The sequence below is a fragment of the Peromyscus eremicus genome, unplaced genomic scaffold (genome assembly GCF_949786415.1).
Source record: "Peromyscus eremicus unplaced genomic scaffold, PerEre_H2_v1 PerEre#2#chrX_unloc_1, whole genome shotgun sequence".
NCBI lineage: Eukaryota > Metazoa > Chordata > Mammalia > Rodentia > Cricetidae > Peromyscus > Peromyscus eremicus.
Window position 1 is genome coordinate 976,288 of NW_026734288.1, and position 22,611 is coordinate 998,898.

Here is a 22,611-nt window from a genome sequence, read left to right on the forward strand (position 1 = left end):
TTATTGTCTTATTCTCACATGCTTGGCCATATTTATTTTTGAAAATGATTCTATGGGCCCCAGTGGCAGAGACCTGAAATGACTTTAATAGATACTGCATTGCCCCAATTCTTCAATGTTCCTATTCTTGTACGTTATTCAGGTTTGTTCTTTTCCTCTGTGTGTGTATGTGTGTGTGTGTGCGCGTGCGTGCGTGTGTGTGTGTGTGTGTGTGTGTGTGTGTGTGTGTGTGTGTGTAGACTATGTAGCCCAGTGTTTATGACTCACAGTGATCTTCCTGCCTCTGTGTCTGAAGTGCTGGTACTAAAAGAATGCACTACCACACACAGCTTTAAAAGTGATTTTCATGGTCTAGTCTCCTCTTATCCTGGCTAGGGAGGCTAGGAGATGGTGTCAGAAGCCCTGTTGCTGGAATTACAGATAGTAGTGTGCTTTTATGTGAAATGGAATTGGAACTTGGATGCTCTGAAAGAATTTTCAGTGCCCTTAGCTGCTAAGGTATTTTTCCACACTAAGTTTTATGTTCTTGATTAGATTTTCTGTCCAAGGCATCATAGTCCGTCTGATGATGATTTAAAATGGAATTTTCCTCCATTTGAGAGAATTAGCCTCAGGCAGGGATGAGTTCCCTGACTGTTTATCACATACAATGTGGTCAGCCAATTATCAATATATATACAACCAGAAAAAATGGATGCAGCGGGTGTTATTCATGCACTCAGCAAACTTATTTACCCATACTTAACGAGAAGAATTTGGAAAAGATTTGGGAAGGCATGAAATGATGAGATAAGATGGTAATGTAATGTAATATTTTTAATTAACAATTTATAGAAATAAATTTTAAATAAAAAGAGGGACTTGATAGAGGGCTCAGCAATTACGAGTACTGGGTTTTTTACAGAGGACCCATGTTCCATTCCCAGAATCAATGTGGTAGTTAACCTCTGCTATAACTCTAGAGAGACATCTCCTGACCTCTTATGGCCTCCTTAAGTATTTTCCACAGACATATACAGGCAAAACACCTGTATAAATATTTTTTTAAAAGAAGTTAGAAAAAATGAGAGAATGGAATTCTCTACAGTGATACCACAGCCATGATACTAACAGAAGCCAGGGCTAATTAAAATGAAATCTTCTGGTCTTGCATGGAAGCAGCATTGGCCTTGTAGAGAGCCAGCCTACAGAGAGGTAATAGCAGCTTTCTTCTGAGTATAATAAAAATCATCATAACCATTCATCTAGGAGCAGAGTATACAGTGCTGTTAGGTGACTTTTCCTTGATGTTTTCTCTATCTTATGTATATGTGAGAATTAACACATTGGTACAGTTCTCTTTTACAACAAACATCAAGATTGACAGGTAGCATAGTCTCCAAAGGAATCTACATGCAAAGTGTCATTTCCTTGACTTTCAGGTAAGATCTTGTGGTACAAGATGAACATGCCAGAGGCATGTCTTGCCATCATTTTAAATAATTATGTTTCTGCATGACTTTCATGCAAGAATGTCCCTTAATGTCTCTGCTTTTACATTGTGATCATGTTTAGAAATGGATTTGTTAATTGAATGTAACTAAGAAAAGAGAGAACTACACATGAACATGTCTAGACTCCCTCAGGAAAATCTACATGCTTTCTTTTTTTATGAAAAGTATTGTTTTGAAAATAACTTTCATGCTGTCTGGCTTTTAGCAGATAAGAAATTCTTCTCATTTCATCTGTCTTGTCCGTTGTGTTGGATATCCTCAATAGTCAAACTGACTACCTCTGTAACTAATTAAAAGCCCAAGATTTGGATACATGTGTGAGGGATTGTCCTTAATGATTTTGAAGTTAAAGATCTATCTTTAATCCAGATAATTTGAGGTAATCAATCCACATTTAGCTGCTTGGTGGCAGTACACACCTTTCACCCCAGCACTCAGGAAGCTGAGCCAGTTGGATTTCTGAGTTTGAAGCCAGGTTGATCTACAGAATGAGTTCGAGAGATACACAGATAAACCCTTTCAGAAAACTCAAAAGAACCAATAAACAATAAACAAGAGTAAGGAGCCAAGTGTTGGTAGTGCACGCCTTTATTCCCAGCACTTGGGATGTAGAGCCAGGTGGATCTCTGTGAGTTCAAGTCCAGCCTTACCTACAGAGTGAAATTCAGACATGCACTTAAACTACAGGGAGCAACACTATCAACACAAACAAACAAACAAACAAAACAAAACAAACAAACAAACAAACAAAAACTGGATTAAGGTCCACCTTTAATCTGGGTAGCAACTCTTGATGGCAGCCTACATATATAAAAGATATTGAAGGAGGAAGCTCTCTGTCTGCTTCTGCTAGCTCTGGCTACCAAGTTTATTCCTTTACTAGCATTGGAGCCTACTTCCTTAGAATTTTGGTGTATCCTGAAGACCAGGTGAAACATGGACTGAGGAACTACTGGACTTTTCAAATTTCCATTGGTAGACAGCTATTGTTGGACTAGCTCAACCATAGCATGTGAGACATTGTAATAATTGCACTTTCTACGTACATAGAGAGATTCATTCTCCCAGTCCTGTTTGTTAATATTCTAATCCTGCCCTTGGCACCATGCTATGTCCTGACATAGAAGCTTATTCTTAAGGGAAAATTCCACCCATTTCGTGCCTCTCTCTCCTGCTTTCCTCCCAGGAAGTGTGCACAACCTCAGACTTCTCAATCTTTCTCCCCCTCTCTCTTTCCTTCTTCCTCTTCCCCTTTCTCCCTTCCCCCACCAAATAAACCTCCTCACTGAGTTTATCTGCATGTTGTCTCTTTCTGTACCCAGCATTGGGGCACCTTGGCTCTCTACCTGCCAGAGCCTTCTTTATACAATTCATAATTCTGTTCAATTGCAGAAGTTGGAATAATGCAGTGGTTTTTTTTTTCCACTGTCCTAGGAGAAAGGTGTACTGACTAATAATAGTGCTTGTGAACATATTCTTACTTATTCTATCATGTTTTAAACATTCATCTTTCCTTGAAGGTTACTCTTTATTATTATTTTTTTTCTTTTTTTTTTTTTTTTTTGGTTTTTCGAGACAGGGTTTCTCTGTGTAGCTTTGCACCTTTCCTGGAACTCACTTGGTAGTCCAGGCTGGCCTCGAACTCACAGAGATCCACCTGGCTCTGCCTCCCAAGTGCTGGGAATAAAGGCGTGCGCCACCACTGCTCGGCTTCTTTATTATTTTTTAATTTGCCAACAGTTTGCTCTGAATTTCAGGAATAAAATTCCTAAAGCAATGGAGCCATCATCCCACTTTCTGATGGGAGGAAGACCTATTATCTTGTTTGTGATCTACTTCCTGCTTTTTTTTGCTGGTTGTCTGAAGTCCCTGTGACAGCTAGGTAACATGTACCTTCAGTTCACCTGACATCAATGTGAAATCACAAAACAAAAATATTTTATGTCTTTATATTTCACTTGGGTTGAGCCAGGGGCAAGTGCTATTGAAATGCAAAACTCTGCAGTTTCAGAAAAGCTCTGGGTCTGTGGTGGAAGGCAGGATCAGGAACCATTGTGACTTTAAGCACAATGTAACCCTATGGGAGGTGCTCTTGTCGCTCAGAACTCAGTATCCAATCAGGACCTCCAGGTGACCTGCCAGTCAGAAGTTGTGCAGGGTCCTTCCGGCTGCCAGCTTTAAGCTTGGCTTTGAAGAAACTGCTGCCAGCAGTTTTGTGAGCAGTGCTGTGAGAATTGCTGCAGGGAGCTGAGCGGAGAACATGGCTGAGCTGGGAAACCACAACATGGTGAGTGAGGTGCAGGAGCCAGTGTGGTGGGTCCTTCTCAGACCTGGGTGGGATCCTTCAGCTAGAATCCTTATCCTGTGAGGTCCCATGTGGTCCTTGAAACTTCCTGTTTACAGGGCAGGCCTCTGGATATCCCTTCCATGTGGGCCGCATCTGTTCACAGAATTGGGAGCAGGGAGATGTGTGTAGAAACATTTTTGTAGTCAGCTTAAACATGCTTTACTGCACCCATGGAAAGCAGGTTGCAAAACTTGGATCGGCCTAGTTTCTCCAATACCTTCTAGAGCTTCAGCACTGTGTATTTAATTTTCATGTGTGAGACCCATTTATAGTTAATTTTGTGGAGGTTGTAAAAGGCATCCCATGTGTTGGGTAGCACTCCACTCCTAAGGTGTGAGAGAGAAGAGAGAAGAATTGAACTCGTAATATAAAGGATTTACTAATTCTTAGGAGATAGTGAGTCTCCCAAAATGAATTTACCTGAGGAAGGACTACAAAACAAACAAACAAACAAACAGCCAGGTAGTGTTGGCACATGCCTTTAATCCCAGCACTGAGGAAGCAGAGCCAAGCAGATCTTTGTGAGTTTGAGGCCAGCCTTGTCTAGAGAGCAAGATCCAGGACAGGTACCAAAACTACACAGAGAAACCCTGTATCAAAAACAAACAAACAAACAAATGAATGAATAAATAAATAAAATAAAAACTCAAACATAAGAGTATAGTAGCCAGCCCTGTTGGAGATTAGGACAGTAGGATACACATTTGTTCACCAAGATTGTCCAGACATTTGGCTTCAAACCATCACAAAGGAGCCATCACTGGTTTACAACCAGCCAAGAGGCATAACCAGCCTAGATGCCATATCAAAGAAGGGAACTCTAACAAGCTGCTCGTTGAGGCATTACAGAGTCATAATTAACCTTAAGTCCTGATATGCCATAAAATTCCAGTTTTCTCTTGAGAGCAGCATAGTTCTTCCAGATGGGCAATATGACACCAGGTGACAGGTATTTGAAAAGTAAAACACTAGCTGGGCAGTGGAGGTACACACCTTTAATCCCAGCACTCACTCAGGAAGTGGAGGCAGGTTGATCTCTGTGTGTTTGAGGTCAGCTTGATCTACAGAGGTATGTCTAGGACAGACTCCAAAGTTATACAGTGAAAATATGTCTCATTAAACAACAACAACAAAAATGCATAAAACAAACAGAAAAATAAAATACTGTTGTGTAAAAGACTGCCCTGATCCAGCAAGGTTTTCCTTTGGGCCCTCAGGCAGGGATTAGGAAAATTCTTGGGAGATCTAGTAACAGCCTGGGGCCTAGACCTTGGGAGTCTGATGTATTGATGATTAAACAGTGCTCCTTCCCTAAAACTGGGAATAGACTTTGGAGAACTGGCAATGGTCTGGAACCAGGGCCTTTGTGGTGGGGTTGCTGCAGATCCTGTGAAACCAACTTTTTCTACTATGTGGGGCTATGGTTATCCATCCACAGATCACTGTGGGATTAGTCAGTAATATTCTTGAGATACACTGTTTCCCCTTGTGCAACATGGTTTGATTAGCCTCATCTCTGAGTCTGTCCCATTGTGTGATACTTTCTGCTGACTTCCTAGAACTTTACCGTTTCCTTCCATGTCTCCCCTGGAAGTAGTATAAAGGTGCTATTCTTCTTAAGAAGCTTATTTGACATGAGATATAGCTTGTGCAAGACCTTCTCATACCAGCTTTTATCTTTTCTACATTATACTTTTCCCCTCTTTCTCATCCCTTGTGATAATCTCTTCAGAACCATGTCACTGAAGAAGATTCTGCTGTTTCACATCACTGGGGTACTTAAGAAACAATTTTGGAAATATTTTTGCTGTTTATGTCTCCCATCTGTCTAAGAAGGTAGACTTGCAGTTTTCTGTCCCTAATTAAATTGTTCATTGTATAACCTGGAACCTGAATCTAAATGTCCCAAGGTTGATAGAATATGTGGAATCCAAAATCACGTCTAGTCTGGATCCTCTTTTAGCATTAGCTGGAGATGGATACAGGCTATCATTAAAGAGATTTTTTGTATTAATCTCTGAAGTATATGAAGTGATTTCTCCTTGGGAAGGCATGTTAATTCTAGAACACAAGTATTTTGATCCTGCTAGAATAATGTTTCTGAAACAAGCTCTCTTATGTTGACACAAATGGTCTTATTCTCAGTCTGTTGCTCTCTATGGCAATGACTTTTCCTCTGCTCAATATTACACATTAAAAATCTTAAATTCAATAATTGTATCACCTCAGAGTTTCAAACTTATCTACTTGAGTCATGCATTTGCCTATCCATTGCAGTAAAAGGAAAAGAATTTCCATGTGGAGCATGGTTTCTACCTTCAGACCAGAATAGAAGGAATAGTTTGTTGTGTACACTGCATGGTAGGCAATCAGCTTCTGGAGTCACCACTGTTTAAAAGGATCTAATTGTAGCACGAGGATTGATTTTGTAATTTTCCAGTATGTACTAATTGATGTCTTGTGAATGAAGACAGACCAGATTGACTGGTGTACAATTTGGCAAGATCAACTTTCACCAAAGGATATTGAATTTTTCATTATGCAGTGCTCCTGTGCAGATAGTTTCAGTCCTGCTTGGCAGTGTTATGTCAGCTCAGTGGTTTGAGAAAAAGGCCATTGACTGTAACTCTGTGTATCAGGTTACAGATCTCAGCAGTCAACAGATGCTTATTAATGACATTCCCTCTACTAGAGAAGGTCACACTCTTCTTGCAAGTCAATATACCTAAGTGTTTGATCTTTAAAAAATACATTACTTTATCATTTCAAAATTTGGCTTACTGTTATTATTTTTAACATTTTTTTAAAGTACATTACTATCCTTATCTATTTGTTTCTGTTCTCTAATGTTCCTACGTCAATAATTGTTTTATTTCTGTCGCTCAAGAGCAGTTGATTATTGATTTCTGTGTGGAGCAGTGTCTCCTGTAGTGCAGGCTTGCCTCATGCTATATAATGGAGAATCCTGTCTCATGCCCAGTGATGGGAAGAGAGTTCTGCAACACCTTCTAAGCTGGATATAGTGAGAAGGGAAAATGGACCAGTTAATTAGTGTCCACCAGTCTCTCTAGTTTTTGTGGGTGATAAATCAACAGAGACATGTCCTAAAATTGATTGAGCTGATATAGTGACTGTGCAGAAAAGTGGGGGCATGAAGGAGGGTGAGAGCTTACCTGCTTCAACAGTAGACGAGATTAGCAACGTGGAATCAATTTTAGATTCTCCATATATGTCCTGACTGCCCATTTCTTGGGGTCCATAGACCAGATCATTCAGTAATCTGGATAAAGGACTTACCTTGTAGCGCAATGAAATTACTGTCGTTACACTTGTTCAACCAATATAGAAGATCTGGGTAAAATGGCATGGCCCTGCCTAACAGAACTGCTATTTTCCTTGTTTATGATGTGTAGCCTCAGGAAAAAAAATGCATGTGAGAAATCCTTGGTTTGGTCTCACAAAAACCTCTATCTAGTATCTGAAATACGTGGTCAAGTATTCTATTCCAATTTTTCAAAATGTTTATTTGAGATTATGACTACATCATGTCCATGGTCTCTTTCCTACCCACAAGCCTTACAATTGACCACTAATTGTTTTTTAATTCATGGTCTATTTTTCTTTAACAGTTACTCAGTAAGAACAGTTACTGTTTTGAATGTGACCTGTGTTTGGCTGGAGGACTTCCCAGCTATGAAGTAAAGAGTTGCCTGTACTGGACAGTCAGCATGTATTTGTACAAAAAGGACTATGTATCTTGGAAGGGGAACAGAAATTGCTTTGGGAGACAGGGAGTTTTTCTACAACAATACAAATTTCCCAAATTAGGGCCCTGTCTCCCCTTAGTATGGAAGGGCAGAGCTGAGAAGGCCTGTGCTTTTTATATCATTTGATCTCTGATCACTCAGTAGGGGAGCTGCTACTTTCCTGAGTCCTGGCTCAGTAGCTTTAGCTAATGTGAGGCCCTGGGAAGGCTTAGTAATTGGGTGTACCAATGGGACGTAGCTGTCAGGTTCTTTCCCAGATGTTCCTCTGGGTCTGCTATAGGGAGCTGTGAGGGAGAACACAAGTCATGCTATGGTGGGTGTGGGGACCACTGACTCTAGATCAAGAGGATCAGTTCTGCTGAGCTGTCAGAGCTTCTGTGAATTTGAGGGACTATGAGCCAGACTGGTTCTGTTGGTCCCTGTGGTGATCTGGGAAATGGCCCTTCTTCTCTGAGACACCTGAGTGTGGATTCTATAAGGAGGGTTAAGCGTCTGCTGTCCTGGCTATGGGAGACTGTGATATATGTAATATATTTGCATGTTGTTAGGCAGGTGGATAGAGCTGATTCCAGATCATGTGCCGTAACCCATGTGGCAGGAAATAGTCATTAAATTATTCTACCTTTTTTGTGATTGGGCATCAATTTGGCTGGGTTTACCTGGAACCACAAGGGTACATGAGACTTTGCAGAGCCATAGCAGGAGGTTACCTCCATTTGCCAAGAGAACCTAGAGTTTGAAGTCTCTCTGTTTAAAAGAAATGTCAGTAGTAGCTGGAAGGTCAGAAGCTTTAAGGGTAAGTTTGAGATGATTTTATGGAATCTGTCAAGTCTGTGTTAATTTCTATACACATAGAATTATAGGTAGCTGTAACACTGGTCAAGATCACACTTTTCCTGGATAAGTTTCCTTTGGTCTTTTAATTAATTATAAGTTGACTATATTTTCCTGCTTTTGTTCTTGTCTATCTCCTTTATTCTTTCACAAATATTGTACATATTCTTGATTGTTGTAGCTTTGTGGTAAATAAAGAAGTCACATAGTGTCAATATGTATATTACTTTTTTATGATACTCTTGAGAATTCTGAGTGTTTCCACTTTGCATAGAGAATTGGAACCAGGAATCCTGTCATAAATTGTTCAGGCATTTCTTTGTATTATATTCAATTCATGATGCAAATTTACCATACAAAAACCTCTTAGCCGGGCGGTGGTGGTGCACGCCTTTAATCCCAGCACTCGGGAGGCAGAGCCAGGCGGATCTCTGTGAGTTCGAGGCCAGCCTGGGCTACCAAGTGAGTTCCAGGAAAGGCGCAAAGCTACACAGAGAAACCCTGTCTCGAAAAACCAAAAAAAAAAAAAAAAAAAAAAACCTCTTAATATTGATGCATTATGTTCCCATGCATCATTTGTTTACTTCTATGTTATCAGAATTTTCCCTGGGTCCTGCCATGAGCAAATCCTTCCAAGAGTCTAGGGAAAGATGCTACATCTGGTATGGGGTTATCTGAGGTCAAGGAATGTACACCAATTTATTATGTCTGTTTACTTTATTTCTCTATAACAAACCTCTTTTTTTGAGACAGGTCTTTCCAGTGTTGTTTCAGTCCCTGTCGTGGATCTCTCTCTGTAGACCAGGCTGGCCTCAAATTCACAGAGATCTGCCTGCCTCTGCCTCACAAATTTTGGGACTTAATGTATATGCTACCACTGCCCAGCCATAACCAACTACTAACTATATAGCTTCAGTTCTGTTCTGACACTCAGTTCTTCTTTATCACTTCCTTTTCTGGCCTCTCCTAGCGATAGTAATAGCTAAGCACATATACTCTGAACCTCACCTTCAAATTCCATTCCCCTGTCCTCCATCTTACTTTTATCTTCCCCTCTCCTGATCTGATTCAGATCCATCTACAGTCTTCAGAACTTTTCCTTGCTCCTTACCCTCAGCCTGACCTAGTCTTCCTAACCATCTACAGAAACTCTGCCTTGTTCTCCTCTTCCTGGCCACATGACTCTACCTCGATCAGAAATTCTGCTAGCCTTTACTTCACCTGGGTATGCAAAAAATATCTTTTGTCTTCAGCCAATAGCTTTGCCATGCCACTAGGCCTGAAGGAAAGCAACGGTCTGAGCCTCATATGTGCAAGAAACAAAGTTATGGATCTACAGTCTGCCTATCTCCTAGGCTCTGTAAGGGTGCTACCTAGAAGATCAGCAGTAGGTATAAGATTGTATTGTTTGCCATATGGCCTAGTAGTAGAAGACATCCTTCCTCATACAAACATACACAAAATATGGAGATACGATTTTCAAAAGTTCTTGTGACTCATAAAGCAATCAGAGCAAAACAAGTTGCTTTAGGTGAACAATGCAAATCATACACTGTTTCTTTAAAAATCTGTTATCTTGCATTTGGTTTGGAAAAGTTTTCATTTTCTCACTCTGATGGAGACTCACAAATAGTCATCAGTCATAGGAAACAAAATGGTGCCTAAGTTATCCTAAAATTTACCTTGTTTTTATTATAAGATAATGAGATCCTTTTAGTAATCAGAATTATTTTCTAAAAAGTTAAAACATCAGAAATCTTCATTCAAATCTCTTCAACTTTGATAGAAAAGCTCTCTTCACTCAACTCATTTTCTATTATTTCCAAAGACAAAACTAGAGTGCATTGTGGTTTAATTTTGTTAAGAATCTGTTCTTATTTAAGGGACAGTGACATGTATTTGTAGATAAGTTTTTATGTCAAGTTTGATCGGTGGTGCCATCTATGTTGTTGATTTTATTAATTGTCATCTAGATGTATTGTTTCTCTGGAAATTGATGCATCTTCACCAATATTTTTGCAGAAAATTTGCTATATGATGTTATGGGTGTTTTGAGTTTTTGTTACTTCAAAAGTTTCTGTGTAGAGACAATTTTAGTTTTCTTTTGTTGATCTTAGAGGCTCACTTCTTATTTATTGACAAATCTGTACTTTCCAGTTGTTGCCACCTTCATGTTTGGGTTTCTGCAGCTTAAGTGATTGACATGGTTAATATTTGGGGTTTGTGTAGTTTTTTTGTTTGTTTGTTTTTGTTTTTGTTTTTTTAGACAGGGATTCTCTCTGTAGCTTTGTGCCTTTCCTGGAACTCACTTGGTATCCGAGGCTGGCCTCGAACTCACAGAGATCTGCCTGGCTCTGCCTCCCGAGTGCTAGGATTAAAGTTGCATGCCACCACTGCCCGGCTGGGGTTTGTGTTTTTAAAACCTTCTAATGTTATTGTCTCTGTCTTAATTGGCTTCAACTGTCAATGTTATATAGCCTCGAATCATCTGAGGAAACATCAGTTGAGGCTCTGCCCAGATCAGAATTGATAGTTACTATGTTTGTGAGAAATTGTGTTCATTGGTGTGGGAAAGCTCTTCCACTAAAGTTTCCATGTCTTAAGTAAGTGGTCCTGAGATGCTTGAGAGATCTAGCTTAGGGCATGACAGTGACCAATCAAGAGAGAATTCCAGTAAATACAATTTCCCCATGGTTTTGCCTTCATTTCTTAGCTTCTCTCCTAAGCTTCTACAATTGTTGATTAGATCTGGCAATAGCAGTCAAAAAAACCTGTTCATTACCTGAGATGCTTTCTATTAGAGAATTTAACCACAGCAAGAAACAAGTAAGTTGAATCAAAATCTGATACACCAAAAATAATTTTGTTGCTGAGTAGAATGTGGTAATGTGGTCTTTTGGAGGAATGTGGACGATAGTAGGCCTTTAGATGGCAAAGCCATAGAAAGCTGCATGCAGAGTTTAATTGGCTATATTTTTATAGAGACGATATGGAAGTTTTTAAAGTATTGCAGACAGTGGAGCTTGAGGTTATAGGATTTAAGTGGGAAATAGATTCCATGAAAAATTTAGCTAGAGGTTATTTATACAATACTATGTTCCCAAATCCTTCCTATTTTCTTCATTCTCTGAGAAATCAAGTAAGGCAGAATTAAAAAGTAATTGGCTGATTTTTTGGACAAAGTATTGATTCTGCCTGGTATATATTACTGATGACCCAATTAGGTTTACAGTGGAAAAGAAACAAGTGGTACAGAAACAAATAAAAGCTCAGTGTTCACATCCCTTTTTTTCTTTATTTTTTTCTTTTTTTCTTCTCTAATCCAACACATAGAGAAAAACAGCATGAGATAGTATCATATGGCAGTTGGATGGTGAAGCAGAGGCAGGAAATTTCAAGATGTTTAACACTATTAAAGAGAAGGCCCACCAACAGTGGAAGAGTATTCTACTTGCTCTGCATTCTCTCCAACATAAGCTGTTATTATAGTTTTTAATCATAGCCATTCTAGCAGGTGCAAGATGGTGTCTCAGAGTCATTTTGATTTACATTTCCCTGAGGACTAAGGATGTTGAGCAATTCTTTAAAAGTTTATCGAGTCATTTGAGACTCTTCTGTTGAGAATTCACTGTTTAGTTCTGTTTCCCATTTTTTAACTGGATTGTTCAGTATTTTGATGTCTAGTTTCTTGAATACTTTATATATTTTAGTGATCAGCCCTCTGTCAGATGTGAGGTTGGTAACGATCTTTTCCCATTCTGTAGGCTGTTATATTGTCTTATTGATGGAATCTTTGCCCTACAAAAGGTTCCTCAGTTTCAGGAAGTCCCATTTATTATTTGTTGCTCTCACTGTGTATGCTACTGTTTTTATATTTAGGAAGTGATCTCCTCGGCCCCTGCTTTCAAGACTACTTACTACTTTCTCATCTATAAAAAGTTCAGTGTAACTGGATTGATGTTGTGGTCTTTTATCCACTTGGACTTGAATTTTGAGTATGGTGACATATATGGATCTATTTGAAATCTCCCACAAGTTGACATCCAGTTATGTTAGCACCATAAAGAAGATGCTTTCTTTTTTTCATTTTACAGTTTTGACTTCTTTGTCAAAAATCAGGTGTTCATAGATGTGCAGATTAATATCAGGAACTTCAATTAGACTCCTTTGGTCCACATGTCAGTTTTTATGCCAATACCACCAAGCTGTTTATATTACTATATCTCTAGAGGGAAGGGAGATGAGATAGGGATGAGGATGAGGGACGGGGTAAGAGATGGAGGATGAAAATATAAGAGAACAGGATCATCAAGCTGGAAGAGGTACAGAGTGGTTGAGAAAAGAAAGAGATACCATGATAGAGGGAGACAGGGTCTTAGGTAGGTTCCCAGGAATCCCCAAGGTTGACCCAACCTTAGAGTAATAGCAATAGTGGAGAGGGTGCTGGAACTGGTCTACTCCAGGAATCAGATTGTGGAATAACCTAACTGTCATCATAAAGCCTTTATCCAGTAATTGATGGAAGCAGATGCAGAAATCCACAGCCAAGCACCAGGCCAAGATTCAGGATTAACATCAAAGAGAGAGAAAAGCGTGATTCTATGAGCATGGGGCATCAAGATCATGATGGGGACATGTAGAGAAACAACCAAACCAAACTAGTGGCAACTAATGAACTGTGGATGAATAGCTGTGGATCATCCATAGGACTGGACTAGGACATCTGTATAGGCAAGAGACTTGTTTGGCTTGAACTATTTAAGGGGATACAAGACAGTGGCATCAGGATCCATCCCTGTTGCATGAGTGGCTTTTTAGAGCCCAGTACCTATGGTGGGACACCTTGCACAGCCTTGGTGAATAGGGAGAGGCTTAGACTTGCCTCAACTGAGTATACCAGGCTCTGCTGACTCCCCATGGGAGGCCTTGCCTTGAACAAGATGTGAATGGGGAGTGGGTTGGGGCAAGAGCTGAAGGGTGAGAAAAAAGAGGACAGGGGGATCAATGGGTGGTATGTAAAATTAATAGAAAATTTTTTAATAATAAACAAAGGAAAATAAAGAGAAGCCCTTCTCAGCATTTAAAGCCTAGAAAGGTAACCTAAGTATAAGATTCCATATTTCTAAGTCTTCTATTTATGGAAGTTGCTAACTTGATTCCTAATTCAAAGAAGCAACTTCATACAGAATTTGTTGTAACTCTTATCCAAGCATGATAGCATCCATCACAACTTAGAAGCCAAATGTGGGGGGGTAATCCATGTTGTACTGGTTCTCTGAACAAGGAAGATGTAGATGCAAAAGATGCAATACTCATAGGTTATGGATTTTTCCTCTGTGATTTCAGTTCAGCACTGTTGCACAAACTGGGTTTGGCAGAGGCAAAAACCAAGTAAGGAGACTGTGAGAGTCCATTGCATGAAGCTGTGAAGATGAAGCCATTGTTGGATTTTGAGATGATAGAATATAGAGATAAACAGCCTATGAGAAATCTGTCACAGCTGCATACAATGAGTGGAAGTAGCAAAGGAGAAACATGTATGAAAGTTTTCAGGGATAGAGTTATTTAAGCCCTTTGAGAATGAAGACCCACCTATCTGAGACAAAGATAACAGTAGTTGTTGTTTACCCTGCTGAGTTTTAGTCTTGCTTTGTTCCAAACTTTTCTCACTTTGCCCATATCCTTTACTTTCTTTTTTTAAAAAATGTATTCTCCCATGAAATGTATCCAAACTGGAGTTTCCTAGAATGGTCCCCAAGGTCCAGCCTTTAGAACAGCACTCAGGAGTCAAAGAGAAATCCACAGCCTGGTGAAACTGTGACTTTTCTATCTGAGGGTTATTATGGAATGTCAGGACACTTATGTGCTTTCTTGATGGTTTCTTTTCTTATTTCTCCCATGTTGTTCTCATCATGCTGTTCTCTCTCATTGCGCTATCCTATCATTTTTTTTTTTTACAGTTTATATATTCCAACAAACTCTTTCAGGGAATAAAAGTCACAAAAAACTTGCATTCATAGATAAAGACATTGCTAAGAACAAAGACATCCTGAACAACTCTCATGAAATATATCCAAGTAGCCTCTCATGAGCAAGCAAGGGGTCTGTGTGTAAGCTTCTGATTATTCAAGAATATGTGTAGCCTCTCACAGGTTGGGCTACAATTTACACAAGTCATTTGTTGTCCACTATAGAATCTCTCTGAGCCACCAGTGCCCCAGCATATCTTGCAGGCAGGACATGTGTGGTTCTAAGGTTTTGTGGCTGGCATGTTGTGCCATTTCTAACACTTAGAGCCTTATGTGATTACAGAAGAGGGCTGGTTCAGCCTCTGTGTTCTTGATTACTAGGATTCCTCACTGAGACCACTCTTATAGGTTCCAGAAAGTTTGCATTGCACTATTTCCGTGATCCCTGCTAAAATCATCCCTATTCCAGTCATCTCCCCTTGCCTTCTCCACCTCTTTCTCTTTCTTACTCACCTTCCCCTTCCTGTTTCCATTCCTACCTGATTTCAGTGGATCCACAAAACTATTCTATTTCCTTTTCTCATGAAGATGCATGCATCTCTCTCAGAGCCATTTTTGTTATTTAGCTTCTCTGCATCCATGGATTATAATGTGATTAATTGTGTTCACAGTGATTGTACTTTACTTAACTGCTAATTTCCACTTATAAGTGAGTACATACCATGATTGCCAATGTTTTTCTGAGTTGCCTCACTAAGGTTAATAAAGAACTCAACAAACAAACTAGACAACAAGAACCCAAATAATGCCATTATGATTAGGTGCACCTCTAAACAGAATTCTCAGTAGAGGAATCTAAAGTGACTGAGAAACACTTGAAAAATGTTCAAGATCCGTAGTCTTCAGTGAGAAACATACTGAAACTTCTTTGAGATTTCATCTTACACCTGTCAGTTTGGTTAAGATCAATAACACAGGTGACAGCTAACACTGGCAAAGACATGGAGCAATGGGATTCATTACTATTGCAAGTGCAAACTTGTACAGTCATTGTGGAAATTCATATGCAATCCTCAGAAAATTTGGTATCAATCTACCTCAAGACCCAGCTATAACACTCTTGGGCATATATGTAAATGATAATTTTTCATCCTACCACAAGGATATTTGCTGAACTATGTTCATAGTGGCTTTATTTGTAAAAGTCAGAAGCTGTTATAGGCCTGTGAAAGATTGTATTGATTGATGATTGATGTGGGAAGGATCCTCCACCAAGAGGCAATATCCCTAAAAAAGTTGTGTTGGGCTAGAAAAGGGAGCTAACTGATCAAGACACGGTAACTAGGCAAGAGAGAAAGCCAGGAAACAATCTTTTCCCATGGGTTTCATTTTTAAATGTTACCTTGAGATTCTTTCCTAAGCCCCCAAAATGATGGAGTGTGATCTGACACAATCAGCCAAATAAAAACATTCATTGCCTAAGATGTTTTGGTAAGAAAATTTAATCACAGCTGGCTAAAAAAAAGTTAGAACCACAAAGAAACACCAAAGGTGAATTTGTTGCAAGGTAGAACCTGGGAATGTTGTCTTTTGGAAGAATGTGGAAGACATCAGGACTTTACGTGGCAAAAATCATAAAAACTTCTACACAGACCTTAACTGACTGTTCTTTTGTAGAACCAGGAAGATGGGAGAGAATATTAAGAGTAATTGCAGAGAATGAAGATTGAGATAATAGGATTTTAGTCAGAAATAGACTGCATAAAATTTAACCTAGAGGTCATTTGTGTGATAATTTCACTCCAAAATCTTATTCTACCCATAACCTGGAAATTTAGTGTTAGGTTTAGGGTTGTGGCCAAATTAAAAATCATTGATTGGTTTCTAAAGTGGAATTTTGAATCTGTTGGATGGTTATTACTGATGACTCATTATGGTCTCTAGTGGAAAAAAGGGGGGGCAGAAATAAATGAAAATGAAATGGTAGATTCAGAGGGCACTCAAGTGTTGAAATAGGCAGAAATTTTCTAGGAGTTTAATCACCATTATAGAGGAGGCCCTTGCCATGTAATGGAAGTCTAGCAAAGTGCCCAAAGTATGAAACTCCATCCATTAAGCATTCAATATGTGGAAAGAGTAAGCAAAGTGATTCCTACTCCCAGAAAGTATCTTCATACAAAAGCTTCTGCACCTGTCATCCAAGCACGTTAGTGTCCATCCCAATTAAAAAGTCAAACTTGACAGGATTCCCCATCATGTATTGGTCCTGGAAACAAGAAAGAATCAAAATTTATGGTCGTAAATTCTTAGTCTGTGGTTGCAGTTTAGCACTGCTGCAGGCATTTATGTTTGGCAGAGGCAGAAATCCTGTGAGGGCACAGTGAGAATTCACTGCATGATGCTGTGAGGATTGAAGGTGGTGGTAGTTGTTTTGGGTTTTTGTTGTTGTTGTTTTACTCTTTATTCTTTTGGTGAGTCAGCCACCAACTCTCAAATACATCACACACAGGGAGGTTTATTCTTTCTTATAAGTGCATGGCCTTAGTTGCCTTGTTTATAGTTAGTTTTTCTTAACATAAATTATTCCTTCTATCTTTTGCCTCTGTGCTTTTATCTTTCTCTATTCTGTATATCTTTCTTTACTTCTTATTCCAGGGCTTGCTGTGTAGCTGTGTGACTGGCCACTGGTGTCCTCTCATTTTTTTGCTCCTTCATGTTTTTCCTCCCAGATCTCTCCTCCCATTTATTCTCTCTGCCTTTCAGCCCTGTTTATCTTTTTCCGTCAAGCTATTGGCTGTTCAACTCTTTATCAGACCAATCAGGCATTTTAGACAGGCACAGTACCACAAAGTTAAACAAATGCAACATCAAATAATGCCACACATATTTGCATTGTTAAAACAATTGTACCACAGCAAAGACAAATATAACCCATCTTAAAATAATTTTCTTCAACAGACTGGGTTGCAATTGGTGACCACAAGTTGTTGAGATAACTAAGCCATTAGACATATTTGATGGAGAGATAGTTGCACAGAGAGAGTGGAAGTAACCAAGAGAGAGAGAGAGAGAGAGAGAGAGAGAGAGAGAGAGAGAGAGAGAGAGATGACAAGTTGCAGGGATAAGGCCATCTGACCCCTTTGAAACTGATGCCCTATTCATCTAACACAGAGATAAAGGATTTGTTGTTTGTCATGTTGTGCTTTAGTCTTGACTTAGTCCAGTTTTTTCCCTCAGTGTCTCCATTTCTCTGTGTTGGAATGTGAATGGTATTATGTGCCATTGTATGTTGGAAAGATGTAACTCATTTTCTGATTTTATAAGATGTCACTGTCAAGAGATCATCTTGAGTGTCTAAAGAGACTTTAGACATTTTAACCATATAGGGGCTGTTATAGACTATGAGGATCAATAATGTGACTAAATGCATTTTCTTCATTTCTGACCATGAGCCTACCATTACTTTGGTCAAATATAGTTGATTGGATAAAAAACCTCCTAGATGTGGTGATGTATTTCAACATGTCTCTCTTTTTCATGAATTGTGATTGCTTGTGAAACTTTTTGTAGGAGCAGACTTTCTGGATGAAATTCCTCACTGGGGGTATGATATGCATCTCTATAATCTCAACCCCTTTCCTGTACTTTGTGTCTACTGTGTTTTGGTTGAAAATAATCAGACTTATTTCTTTTTATGTTGTCATGCCTTCATCATCATTATAGACTCTATCTCTATATCACAAGATTACAGTAGAAGCAATTGCTGTTCAGTGCTATGGCAGTTTGATAGCCTGCTGGTTTATTTTTTTTATTTGTTTGTTTTTGAAGACAAGTATTGTCTGTGTAGTTCTAGCCATCCTGAAAGAACTTCTGCATACTATGCTGGCCTTGAACTCAGAGATTCCCTGACATTGGCTCCCAAGTTTTGGCATTAAAAGTAAACCAACATTCTTGGCTTTTTTTTTTTTTTTTAGTTTTTTGAGACAGGATTTCTCTGTGTAGCTTTGTGCCTTTCCTGGATCTCACTCTGTAGACCAGGCTGGCCTCGAACTCACAAAAATCCTCCTGCCTCTGCCTCCCGAGTGCTAGGATTAAGGGCATGTGCCACTACAGCCAGGCTGGCATTTTATTATTATTATTATTATTATTATTATTATTATTATTATTATTATTATTACTATTGAGTGATTGGCCTGAGATATATGTTTTTGTATACGTGAAGCATGTGCTATTGTACTAAGCTTCATCCATATCTTGAATTTTAAAATTTGGCAGTGTGCTTCATTCTATTACTCAGAATAGCATATATTCATGATACTAACACTGTCTGATCCTTCTGAGCTATTGAGTTACAAGTTCATGACCTTCTTCCTGTCTAGTGTTTTTGTTTTAAATGAATATAAGTATTTTACCTGTATGCATCAATATGCACCATAAGGGTGCCTCGTCTGTAGAGTGATCAATGACAGTCTCACAAACCCTGAACTAGGAATAATGGATAGTTGTGATAACACATGTAAATACTGTCAATTTACCCAAACTCTATGTAAGACTAGCAAGAGCTCTTTACTACTGTGTCATCTCTTCTGCCCTATGTTGATTTTTTTACCATCAATATTTACATTGCTAATGTTTTCATCTGTCCATTTTGTAATTGTTACAGCATGTAGTAGCTTTTAGTAAAATCTTATTGATGGTAGTTTGAATTGGGGGCACTTCAGATTTCTGGAAGGTGAATACAGAACTGGAGTGAATGTATAACTCTTTGTAGGAACTTTAGTAAAAGCCTCTGAATTCTTTCTATCTTCTTTTTTATTTGACTGATTTTTACATGGGAGACAGGGTCTTACTTAATATGTACTTCTGGCTGTCCTGGACCTAATTGCATAGACTAAGCTTATATTCAATTCAGAAGCAGATACACCTAGGGTTAAAGGGGTGAGCCAACACACCCAGTTTGTCCATCTTATTTTTCTTTTTTGGAGTTAGTAATTATTCACACAATTTCTCTCATGTGTACTCTGTATTGTTTATCTGTTTACTTGTCTCTATGTTTGTTAACAGGCATTTCTCTTGCAATGTGATATCTCTTCCAAAGGTACAGAAATGAAAAAATTGAACCTCTTATTCAGTTTTTTTCTAAAGTGCCTTGATTACATTATAATGCCTATGTTGTGGAGTAAGACTAAGGAGCACAAGAATTATATGAATATACTGTCAAATAAGTATACATTTACAATGTTTTCAGTATCATACTTTCCATTGTACACATGCATGGATATTTTAGAATGCAGTGACCTATAATGATGTGTATGTTGACTTCACTTGGGAAGAATGGACTTTGCTGAATCCTTCCCAGAAGAATCTGTACAAAGATGTGATGTTGGAGATCTACAGGAATCTCACTATTATAGGTAAGACAGCATTTTTTTTTCATATTTTAAAATAAGGGGACAATTGTTCTTTGGTTTTGGGTGCTCTTCTGTAATTTGATTAAGAAAGAAGAATGAGGTGAATAAATCATGCATGGTTGTAAGGTACACTTAAGATAGGAACTTAAATTTTGCACAGTTATCAATAATAAATCTTTTCTGGTATTATATTTCAGGATACAAGTGGGAAGACCATAATATTGAAGAACATTGTCAAAGTTCTAGACAACGTGAAAGGTGATTTCCTTGAGCAAGCTAATACAAGTGTGCCTCTGAAGAAATTAGATTGTGTCCTGGAAGATTTTTTATTTTTTTATTATTTTGAGACAGGGTTTTTCTGTGTAGTTTTGGAGCCTATTCTGGAACTCACTCTGTAGAACAGGCTAGCCTTGAACTCACAGAGATACACCTGCTTCTGCCTTCCAAGTGCTAGGATTAAAGGCATATGTCAACACCACCTGGCAAACACAGAAAGTTGTAAACAAAAGCAACAGTGTAAATAAGCACTGTTTAAAGTACATTGATGATTATTAAATTCTCACGAAATCATATAAATCAATTTCAGGTAATTGAATTGCATTTGCAAGGCATTTTTTTTAAATAAAAAAGACAAGGAAACAATGCCTTAACAGATATCACCATTTTAATCATAGCACCATAAGGGCTTTGATATAGAAATTTCAGTCCATTTATTTCATACCACTCATATTACATAATTTCTACATGTTGAAGTGTTGATAAGTATATCTTCAAGATCTTCTAATAAGCAAATAGTCCATATTAAAGATATTGTACTTGTTGTGATAGTGCTAAGTTTAGTAAGCAGGGTTGTTAGAATCAAGATTCAAAAGGTAATTTTTTTGTTTGTTTGTTTGTTTTTTTTTTTTGGTTATTTGAGACAGGGTTTCTCTGTGTAGCTTTGTGCCTTTCCTGGAACTCACTCTGTAGCCCAGGCTTGCCTTGAACTTACAGAGATCCACCTGTCTCTGCCTCTCAAGTGCTGGAATTAAAGGTATGTGCCACCACTGCCTCCACTGCCTGGAAAGAGTTAATTGTTATAGAGAATCCTTAATTCCTATACCACAAGTCTATGAGGACAGAAAGGCAAACTGTGTATTCAATGTAAAACCTTTTTTATTAGTTATTCTTCTATTACTAGGTATAACATATGTCACTCTGAATACAAGCCATATGAGAATAAGGATGAGAAAGACATAACATACCTCTCTCGTCAGAACAATTAGAAGGTTTGTAGCAGTCTCCACATTGAATATACTTGTTAAGTTTGATTCAAGTATAAAAGTAATTAGTTTTCTAGCTTTATTGTTAATAAATCAATAAACTCATGTGACAGGAAAGACCTATGAGTAACAGACTGTGTAAATATTACATGAGAGTTAAGACAGTGATAAAAATTTAAGTTCTGATTACAGTTGGACCAAATTGTAAACTTAATTCAAACATATAAGGAGTCAACAGTGTGTTGAATGGTCTAAAGCTTTTGCATGTACTAATTATTCTTGCAGGAATGAAAGAAGCCAAATTACAGAGAAACCTTCTGTGTATTCTCGATGTGGTGAAATTATTGCATGTCAAAATAACCTTCAAAAGCATAAAAGATCACACACTGGAGTGAAATCTTTTGTATGTAATCAATGTGGTAAAGGCTTTGTATGTCACAATCATCTTCAAATGCATGAAACAATACATACTGGAGTGAAACCCTATGAATGTAACCAGTTTTCCAAAGCCCATGCTCATCACATTACTCTTCAAATACATAAAAGAACTCATACTGGAGAGAAATCCTATGAATGTAGTCAATGTGGTAAAGCCTTTGAATGTCACAATCATCTTCAAATACATAAAATAACTCATACTGGAGAGAAACCATATGAGTGTAATCAGTGTGGTAAAGCCTTTGCACAACACCATCATCTTCAAATGCATAGAAGAACACATACTGGAGAGAAACCATATGAATGTAATCAGTGTGGTAAGGCCTTTGCACAACAGGGTACTCTTCAAAGGCATAAAAGAACACATACTGGAGAGAAACCCTATGAATGTAATGAGTGTGGTAAGGCCTTTGCAGAACATAATACTCTTCAAAGGCATAAAAGAACACATACTGGAGAGAAACCCTTTCAATGTAGTCAGTGTAGTAGAGCCTTTATATGTCACAGTAATCTTCAGAAGCATCAAAGAACACATACTGGAGAGAAACCTTATGAATGTAATCAGTGTGGTAAAGCCTTTGCCGGACATAGTAATCTAAAAATTCATAGAAGAACACATACTGGAGAGAAACCTTATGAATGTAATGAGTGTGGTAAGGCCTTTGCACAACACGGTACTCTTCAAATGCATAAAAGAACACATACTGGAGTGAAACCATATAAATGTAATCAATGTGGAAAAGCCTTTGCACGTCATGGTTGTCTTCAAATGCATAAAAGAACACATACTGGAGTGAAACCATATAAATGTAATCAATGTGGAAAAGCCTTTGCACGTCATGGTTGTCTTCAAATGCATAGAAGAACACATACTGGAGAGAAGCCATATGAATGTAATCAATGTGGAAAAGCCTTTACACGTAATATTTATCTTCAAATGCATCGAAGAACACATACTGGAGAGAAACCATATGAATGTAATTAGTCTGGTAAAGCCTTTGAAAGTATCAGGAATCTTCAAAATCATGAGAAAATATCATATTGCAGAGAAATCCCATAAATGTAGTCAGAGTGGTTAAGGTTTGTGTTT

General features: G+C 38.4%; 1 protein-coding gene across 1 annotated transcript; it reads left to right on the forward strand.

Moving 5' to 3' along the window:
* Positions 1 to 387: 387 nt before the first annotated feature.
* Positions 388 to 22,392, forward strand: LOC131900890 (zinc finger protein 431-like; the record flags this gene model as incomplete). The annotated part of the gene is made up of 5 exons (XM_059252215.1): positions 388 to 498; positions 19,698 to 19,824; positions 20,019 to 20,079; positions 21,369 to 21,433; positions 21,593 to 22,392. Coding segments are annotated over exons 1-5 (1,164 nt in total), but the record flags the coding sequence as incomplete, so codon positions are not given.
* Positions 22,393 to 22,611: the final 219 nt, after the last annotated feature.